Consider the following 10,544-nt stretch of genomic DNA (forward strand, 5'->3'; position numbering starts at 1 on the left):
TTAATAATTCGACTGTTAAATTTCTGTGACTTGGTCAAAATTAACCCAAAAATCAACTACTCCTTACGAGGATCAATACCAAATTTAGAAGCGGTTTCGCCTATTGATTAATATTTTTTATATAAATTTTGGAAAATGCAAGTTTTTACCCTAAAAGAATGATGGCAATTGAACAAATTTAAGAAAAAAAACATTCATCAAAAGGTCATTTTTAAGCTACTATATATCAAGAGATCATTTTTAAGCTACTACATATCATTTTAAAGCTATTATATATCATTTTTAAGCTACTATATATCAAGATGTCATTTTTAAGCTACTATATCTTCATAATATTCTATATCAAAATAAGGAGTCGAAGTTGACCCCTAGTTCATTTGAACTAGGGGTTAACAATTTGAAATTTTGATCTACGGCTCTATAGAAGCTTGACAGTCAAATTAGGAGACATCCTATAATTAAGGCGATCTGGAGAAATTTGGCCACTTCCTTAATTCACTGAATAATTTTGCTCCTGGACTTTCCGTGGCACTCACTTGACGAGCCCCAAACATTTGATAATTTCTATCTAATTCACCTAGTTCCACTGCACACTGCAAAAAGTCTTTGGCAGCTTTGAGCTGGGTAGGATTGGGTAGCTTATCTGTAAAATGAGTAATAAGCAAAAGAGTTTTTAAAGAGATGGACAAAGACATACCTGAAAAATTCCCAATGAAGGCAAGTCCTAAAGATCTGCTATTGTAACCTCTTGTATGGGCACCTACTTTATGCCAACTGGCACCTTCATAAATTCTCCCATCACCGCCGACTAGGAAACTAAAAATGTATATTTCTCTAAATGGAAATATGAGAACTTTTCCAGAACAACAGAAGAACAATAATAATAATTAGTCATACGACATATTTAGTTTTGCGTTTATAAATTATTGTTTTCTTCTAAACTAGAAATAATATAATTCATATGAAAAATAACGAAGATTTGAAGGAAACAAAAATCAATGGTTAATCCTTATATTAATCATAATATCTAATTATACAGGATGCCCCGTTCATGTTTCAAAAAAACTTGTGTGCAAGTTCCTCATGGTAAAATAATGGTGGTAGTTCATGTAAAATTTTTTCTTAGACGCCCTGTTTTTGATATACAGTGTGTTGAAGTTGTTACTTTCCAAATGGTTATCCTTAATTATCTTTAAATCGGCTAAAGATAAAAATGTCAAAATTTGTACATGTGTAAACATCAACGGTACGTTAAGAATAATGTGCAAACGGTTTCTTTCTGAAAAGCAGTGTCGTCGATACAGGTAATTGAAGAGGTACAATCAAAGAAAAAATGTGTTAAAAGTAAAAATTTATTACATTTCGAAACGTTTCTTTAAACTAAAAAAGGTATACTTGTCGAAATTCGGTAGCATGTACCATTTTCGAGAAAAATGATGTTCCATATTTTTTGATAACATAAAGCGGCACAAGTACATTAACAAAATATTAAATTGAAAGAGGACCTTAACATTCAATGAGCTGAAGACATTTAGCTACCAACAGTATTTGCATTTAAGACTATAATTTTAATTTCTTACGTATCACATGAAACAGTTAAAATGTAAAACATTTTATTAACTAAAAAAAAAAAAAATTGTTTAAGTGTCAGTTTGTTGTAAACTAACATTTAAAAAAGTAAATCAAAATAAACAGATTATGGTAATTAATTATCTATTATTAACTAATTTTAGATTTTGTAAACTACTACTACACTACCATTCTAAAATAAACAATCGTTGAATGGACTGAATTGTTGATGGACATGAATGCTTAAAAAAAGTGATAAAAACAGAAAAATATTAGGACACAGGACTCGGAGACATACAGAACGAAACAGCTGTACAATTAAATAAATGTGCAAACTTGAAATACTGCAGTAGATACTGAAGTTGCCCCCATTTCCTTCTATGCAACTTCTCGAAAATGGTACATGCTAGCGAATTTCAACAAATATACCTTTTTTGTAGTATGCTTTAGAGTTTACAGAACCGTTTAGAAATGTAATAAATTTTTACTTCAAACATATTTTTTTTAGATTGTATCCTTCCAATTACCTGTATCAGCGACACTGCTTTTCAGAAAAAAACCGTTTGCACATGATTCTTAATGCACATGATGATGATGTTTACTCGTGTACAAATTTTGACATTTTTATCTTTAGCCGATTTAAAGATAATTAAGAAAAACGATTTGGAAAGTAACAAGTTCAACATACAGTATCTCGAAAACAGGGCGTCTAAGAAAAAACTTTACATGAACTATCCTTATTATTTTTCGATGAGGAACTTGCACACAAGTTTTTTTTTGAAAGGTGATAGGGTGTCCCTATATATAGTGATTCTTAAATATAGGTAGGTACATATATCTATATTAATTAGGGGTCTATTTTGCGATGCAAAAATTACATATTTCCTTCGAGATGGGTCAGTATTCTCCCACATTCATATTGCAGCATGTCAACATATTCATCATTAGAAAAAATATTTGCCATAATTCTTCCAAACTTATGATAAAAAAACAAAATATCTAAATAGAAAATGTCAGGAAACACTCGTAAAACTCAAAAATCTAATGATAGCAATTAGCAAGACCGTCGCCGATTTAAATATTTCTCAGTTGTTACACAGACAATATAACTTATCGCCATAGCTACATATTTTGTCTGTGGTTTGGTTGTTACAATCATGTGAGGTATAACGCTGATGACAATGAATTTTGTTTTGTTTTATTAATAAACGATTAGTTTCAAGGCAAAAAGATGAACGACACAAATGTTCGAAAAGTACGTAATTTTTAATATTCAGTTTTGTGCCAAACAAAAAAGTTATAGCAAAAAATATATTAGAGGATGTTTATGTTAACTTCTTCCAAGAGGCAGACATTTTCAAACAGGTTGTCCAAATCTGGTTTTCAAATAGACTCTTTTAGTGTGACGTCACATATTTAGGCAACCCGCAACAAACTGTCATAGTAGAAATTATACAGACCGAATCTGACCTTTGCGTACTATTTACATAGATACTATAAAAATAAACGACTTCAAATTAATTAATTTTTAAAAGTATTTAGAAGTATTGAAGAACAACCAATACGTGTTTCGTAAAATAGATACACTAATGTGCTTAAAACTTACAAAAAACGATATAAAAATATTCCTCAATTTAAATAAAGTAAAAATTTAACATTAGCCGTGTTATTCCTAATGCGCAATCTCGGCAATCAAGAATAGCCTCATACACAGGTGACATCTTGCTGATAAGTCATCGCTGTCATCATTAGCTTGTTTTTTCGTATTTTGTTTAATCTTGGCATTTCCTAGTTCTACTAAGTATGTTGTGTCATTGTGTTTATCGAGTGTTTTTTTTCTTCAAGTAGTAGTGGTAAATGATGGTGCAGAGTCCCCATACACAGAATCCAACTCATCTTTGATTTGCGTAGGCGTATTGCCTTTCAAAAACAAATATTTAATGACAGCTCAATACTCGATTTTGTCCATTTTCATAAAAACACTCACATCAACTCACTCAAACGACTGTTACATAACAACTGCGTGTCCAAAATGGCTGAAACTTTGGTGAGTAACTGTCAACAGATGAACAACGAAATTCACTAGCTTTTATTTACGAGTGCTGCCATCTTCATGTTGAGGTCGAAACTTTTCAGACCACCCTCGTAGACGTACTCTTAACCTTAATCAAACTTTTCTTGAATGATATCCCATTGAGGCTATTTCGCTTTCATGAAATTATCTTTAATGCACATGCTCAGCATCATTGGTAAAATTTTAATTTATTAACTACTATAAAAGTCAATATTGTTCTATAAATTTAAATACATATAAATTCGATAATTCTTTTAGTTTGTCACCTGAGATTTGAAACTTCTTAAATATTTATAATAATGCCAGAATATCGCAATATTTAAGATTATGACAAAGAAGACATTTTTTTGGCACTTATGTCCAAAGTACATAAAATCGAATATTGATCTAGTAAAAATATTAAGAAATTCTTCGACAATGTGCACTATGGGGTTGCTTATTATTTGGCGTATGTCACGTCACTACTAAAAAGGTTTATTACAGTCGCTTTTTACTAAGGCCATTCTAAAGGAAATGTGTTATTTTTAGATGTAGATTCATCGGTATCATTTGTTCTGCTCCTTTTGAAAACATATGAACAGGGCTTAAGCAACTCGTTTTAATCAATTATTGTTATAACTCTCTAATTACTAATACTTACTTGTAGCCTATATCCTGAAATTCCAGTGTATCCATGTGGAAATTCTGGATACTCTTCAAAATTTGCGAACAGCTATCTTCATTAGAACACTCAGGAGTAACAGTATGATGAATTACAGCGAACTTTATAGGAATAAGTGCATAATCCACTGCTGCAGCAGTTCTTGCTCCCCATCGCTCGCGAGTGACAATATCGGGACAACTCTTTGGCCAATCTGAAATGAAAATAAAACAATTTATTGAGGCAATTAGATGAAGCTAAATATTTTCTTTCTTCATAATTTTGAACATTCGCACCAATGATATTTATCGTATCATGAAAATTTCTGTTTTAATTTTTTAGTTATAGATAGGTAGGTGTATAGAGATAAACAGGAAATTAGATAGACATACAGGGTGTCCCATTTTTATTCTGAAAAAATTCAGGAAAAGGTATATACAATAAAATTAAAGGGACTTTGCTATATAAACTTATTTCGAAATCTGAACCCTTTCCGAAATACAGGGTGTTGAAGTTGATTTTTTTTTTCATTTTTTGTTAGTATCTCTTAGTTATAAACCAATTGTTCTCAAATTTTGTGTGGTGAATGCCACAGTGCACTAGTACTAATATACAAAATCTCAGTTCGACAGAAAGAGCCAGTGGCGTGCATTCCACACTTGCCGATACCTTTTATAAAATGTATGTGTTACGCTGCTGACTGATCTTCACAATAATAAATAATTTCAATTGTCTGTGCATTGTTCTACCAAAAAACATTCTTGCGTTTCCTCCATAATAGGCACCGTTACGGAGTAAACCGACATTTTATAAAATCATTCCTGATCTTAATTAGTTAATAAAATCAACATCATTTTCGGTTTGATTGAACCACTAATAGCAGAAATTCATTTGATTCTGCGCATCTCCAGGGTGCAAATTTTGAACACTTTTAAAATGATATGCATGTTGATCTTTTGAAAAAGTTCTCCATACCTTGTTTTTATTTCATTGCAGCTGCTGGCTTGCTCTTCTCAACGCTTAGTCGAGGATTGTTACGAATTGCATGAATAATTCTCAAATTTATTCATTGATTTCTGTGCTCTAATGTTGTGTTTTTTCTTACATTACCATATCATGGATGAATTTGTATGGTGAATTTGGATGTCGTCTATCAGGACGTTTGTATTATCGAGATGCCTCCAACGCGTTACCAATACACAATCCGTAACAGATATCAACATATTCAGCATTTGAAAATTTATATGGCATTATTAAAGCACTTAATGGTATTTTATAATAAACTAGACCCGAGCAATTAATGTAAATTTAAGTTTTCGTTTCTCAACAAAGAGTGATCATATTAAGTTTATTATGACAACCAAAACTGTTTTCAATGCAACTCTTAATTTTCTAAACAAAGTGTGTTCAGAAAACATTGTGTGTTCAACATTTAATATTCGTTGCTACATTACAGCTACAGTTTCAGGAATCAACATCACAGATAATATTCAATTAACCAGGAATGTGCTTTAACATTTTTTAGATAAGGAATACTGAAGGAAACTGAATTTAAAAAAAAACCTGAGCGTTTCAGTTGTTGATTACGACAGTTCTGCTAAATTTAAGATCTGGGATGATTTTATAAAATGTCGGTTTACTCCGTAACAGTGCCTATTATGGAGAAAACGTAAGAATGCTTTTTAGCAGAACAATGCACGGACAATTGAAATTACTTATAATTTTAAAGATCAGTCAGTGGCGTAACACATACTTTTTATAAAAGGTATCGGCAAGTGCGGAATGCACGCCACTGGCTTTTTCTGTCGAGCTGAGATTTTGTGCATTAGTACTAGTGCACTGTGGCGTTCACCACACAAGATTTGAGAACAATTGGTTTATAACTCTAAGAGATATTAACAAGGAAAGAAAAAAAATATTCAGCTGTAACACCTGAATTTTTTCAGAATAAAAATGGGACACCCTGTATACACCGTGTCCACCTAGTGCGCGTAAGTCCAATACCTAGGTTAATAAAAGATATAACTCAATTTTTTTTCTACAGAGTTGCCTACTTTCCCGAGCTGCACAAAATGAAAATATATTTGCATATACAGGGTGTTCAGTTTTTCCTGGGCAGGTACCAACTTAATTTTTTTAAATGGAAACCTATATTTTTTATGGCATTATCGAATTCTACGTGAAAAATTAACGGGACTTTGTGTTATGATCCCTATTAAAATATTGATAGTTTTCGAGATAATCGACTTTTCATTTTTTTTTCTTATGTTTCGTCACTTCTAGTAGTTGACATAATTATGATTGTATGACAGCTAGAAATTATTTTTTTTCAGGAACTGTAGAGTGAAGATGGCTCTTTCAAAAAACGTATCAAAAGTTGACCTGCGATATACAGGGGGCAAAAAAAATCGTGCCAAACCTGATAATTTAAAATTTGAAAAATCTCGACTTTTTCAAATAGAACACCCTGTGTTTTATGATTTCATTAGATGCCTTTCTGTAGACCCTACAATTTTTTAATAGCTTTCCCTATACCTAAGTTGCGTAGTTTTTGCAAAAAAAACATTTTTATGTAAAATACCGGATTTGCGCCCGTTCCTTTGTCGGGAAAAATATTGTAAGGGTATTTATTTTAAGTTAGCTTGCGACTATGAGTATTCTTTTTTCAAAATTCTATTCATCCAAATTTTTTAATCTCCAATTTCACTAATAACTTTCCTAACTACGGTAACAGTGCTTGATTTTCAATATGATACGGATGAAACTTCTTCAATATTTTATTTGTCAAGCTTTTGAAAACTCCAAGGTTACTACTAATTTCCTGGCACTAATATTTGGATTTTCAACAGCAGACGCCACAACTTTAAACTAAATATTATCGTTGTTACTTTCATGTCTCCTGGTAGTTTTCTCATAATTCGCATTTGCTGTTCATTCAAACCTTTCCTTCACATTTTCAAAACAGTGGGAATCTCTGTAAATTTGGATTATTTGCTTTGTAAATACGTGCTGCTAGCAAACATTTCCCATATTTTGCTAATTCTTAATCACTTGTAGCGATTTTATGGTTTTTTGATTTTATTTACAAATAAATGGTAACTTTCCATAAAGACTTATTTATTAAACTCAAATATCTAAATTTTTCAGTTATTAATTTTTATTTTAAATAGTGTAGCTAGACAACTAATAAATTTAATAAAAATAAATACCCTTACAATATTTTTCCCGACAAAGGAACGGGCGCAAATCCGGTATTTTACATAAAAACGTTTTTTTTTTGCAAAAACTACGCAACTTAGCTATAGGGAAAGCTATTAAAAAATTGTATGGTCTACAGAAAGGCATCTAATAAGGCAGTAGAAAAATCAAACCTTTCTAAATTTAATAGCGGAACATTGTGATCTATTTGATCAAAATTCGTGATATCTGGCCCTAATTGAGCTGTCTTTTTGAGGTTAGGAAAAGAACCATCAATTTTGACCGCGGATTCACATTCGGCGGGGTCTTAACCATATAACTGAACATTTGATTATAGAAAAAAAAATTGTATTTTTCCTAGCAGTTTCTCGTTTTTTTTGCTATTTTTGACCTGTTTATTGAGGTTAGAAAATTCCTGTGATGTGATCGCTCAATTCTGAAACCGGATTCGTGATCAGGAAGCAAAAATACTACGGATAACATATTATGTCACATAAAACGTACAGACAACTTTTTTTTGTGTGGCTGTGTTATTCATGTTTTTAAATAAAATTGCAAGAAGTCTATAATTATAGAGTTAATAAAATTAAGAAGGAACGACAAGCTTCAAGGCAATAAATGCAAGAAATTATTCATTAAAAGTAGCAAATGTACAGTCCGTAGGATATTTGTTGAGATAGAATTCCAAGGAGAACCCTGCATCACTTTCTTGAAATTGACCCCTTTCGACACCAGAGGTAGAAACACATTGGCGGAAAATTTCAAGGCACCCGCATTCGACACCCGAGGTAGAAACACAATGCCGGAGAATTTCAAGGCAGAATTTCAAGGCACGCCCTTGCCGCGGTAAATTGTTACAGAAGTTCTTAGAATTTTATCTCAACAAATATTGTACGGACTGTACTACTTGACCAAATTCATCTTATCTGCGAGTTTCAGATACGCATTAACGACGGCTCATATATTTTAATATACAGAGTGGCCCAATTAAAACAGTCCACCTGAAAGTGGCACATCATTTTAAAAGTATTTTCTCTGTACAAACATGCTGCTTTTTTGTTCTGCCTTAAAATTAATGTAAAAAAAAACTGTTGGAAGTGTCGGTGAAATAAATCGAAAAAAAGATTTGAAATAGTAATTGCAAAACTCACCGGATAATGAAACTGTGAAAAATGAGTTTTATCATCGAAGTCTTGATAAGATCATGGGTTTTATTAGAATTTTACATGTAGTTTGGTCTGGTTTTACATGTCTAGGTAGTGAAATCCATAGATTAGTTATTATTCGCTATTTTGAAACAAACGATTCAAATTATCATGGTTTACACCACTGCAGAAAGAATTGAAATTGTCACTCTGTATTTTCAAAATAATGAAATGGCCCGAGTAACTGCAAGAATTTGTGGAGATTCTTGAAAACGACGATCAGATCCCAGAGAATGACTTTCAACAGGTTTTTTACATTAATTTTAAGGCAGAACAAAAAAATGTCAGCATGTCTGTAAAGGGAATTGAAATATCTCTAAAATGATGTGTCATTTAAGATTCCTGAAGAGGTTGCCACCCCGTTTAGGAGGATGACCCTGCACTCATGAATTTATGATCAAAAGATGTCCCCTTTGAAATCAAAATCGACCTGTTTCGGGGTTTTCCGGAAAAACCTATTGCATTGAAAATATTTCAGGTGGACTGTTTTAATTGTGCCACCCTGTATAATATAAAACCTTCATTGCCAGAAGCTACCTGGCCTACTATTAAGGTCTCCTGTTTTTGCCATTCTTACCGTGAAGTCCCTTCTTGATCTGCACATATCGCGACCAAGATAAGCTGAAATGGGTTCAATTTTATTTACAGTTCTACCTTTAAAATAGACAATATAAACGAAGACTACTTGTATAATTAACAGTTTCGCAGTTATTAACAAATTTTTTTAATAACTAGATTTACATACATTATCTATTTATTAATAATAAATAATAGTAATAAATGACTTTATTTAAAGGTATAGGTATTGATTACAGGCGAAGTCTATAGCCTAAGGCTACTCTACTTAACCTTAATAAGTTTACAAAAAAATTTGTACATATAAAGTATACATTGAATAAAATATATAAAAAATATTATTTAAAATCATTAAAAAGCTATTTACAGGCATATATTTACAAGAGTCATTTAAGTTGTTATATATACTTATAGCACTGAATGAGTAAGATCTCTGAAACAAAGCTGTATGAAATCTTGGTAATTGAAGAAAATGGACATGCCTTAGTTAAGATTATATCTGTCACTATGATAAGAAAGTTTATTCCGTAAATAAGGCGGCAAATTGTTTTTGAGTATTTTTTTCACAAAAATCGCCATATGATGTTTATACAAATTGTTAGTCTTAAGCCATTCGAGTTCATTATATCTTTGAGGAACATGATCATATTTCTTCAATACCATAAACAAACCTGCAGCACATGTAATTGCAATGCAAAAGAATAATGATACAATAGTAGCAAGGCCTGTTTAAAATTACTTCATATGAAGGGAAAACTGATACCTATCATAATTACTGAAAATTAGTATTTACCAGGTGATGCTCCAAGTACATTTCCCAAACAAAAGAATAAAGGTAAACAATATTTAAAACACATGGTAAATGTTCAACGCACTCTACAAGTAATACCTATATTTTTGCGCCGAATATACAATCGTGAACTTGTTATTTACAATCACGAGCTTCATTTAAGACTGACCTTACACCTGCTTTGAGTTCATTTATAAGTTTAGCGTGAGCGTCACGCAAATTAGTTTTCGTGGTACTTCGGAATCGGGTATATACCACGCAAGTGTTTATGTTTAATATCTCCAGTTAATAATCATAATAATAACAAAAACGATAACCTCAGGTTCAGTCATCTCTATATACAAGGTTAAGGTTGTATTCGTTGCAATAACTGTCGGCAAAGACAGTAACACATTCTTTAATTCTCTTTCTTGTAACGAAATTATATCTAAAAAACCAAGTAAATTTTAGTTTCAACATCAATTTGAGAGTAATATAAAATAATTATATATA

At 31.7% G+C, this 10,544-nt stretch overlaps 1 protein-coding gene across 1 annotated transcript; it reads right to left on the minus strand.

Moving 5' to 3' along the window:
* Window positions 1-205: 205 nt before the first annotated feature.
* On the minus strand, window positions 206-10,223 carry LOC108907112 (peptidoglycan-recognition protein 2). The gene is made up of 4 exons (XM_018710641.1): window positions 10,056-10,223; window positions 4,284-4,497; window positions 698-816; window positions 206-643 (listed from the first exon to the last, which is right to left on the minus strand). Exons 1-4 carry the CDS (start codon window positions 10,117-10,119, stop codon window positions 459-461), a joined length of 582 nt encoding a protein of 193 aa, XP_018566157.1. The 5' UTR covers window positions 10,120-10,223; the 3' UTR covers window positions 206-458.
* Window positions 10,224-10,544: the final 321 nt, after the last annotated feature.

Source organism: Anoplophora glabripennis, unplaced genomic scaffold (genome assembly GCF_000390285.2).
Source record: "Anoplophora glabripennis isolate ALB-LARVAE unplaced genomic scaffold, Agla_2.0 scaffold325, whole genome shotgun sequence".
NCBI lineage: Eukaryota > Metazoa > Arthropoda > Insecta > Coleoptera > Cerambycidae > Anoplophora > Anoplophora glabripennis.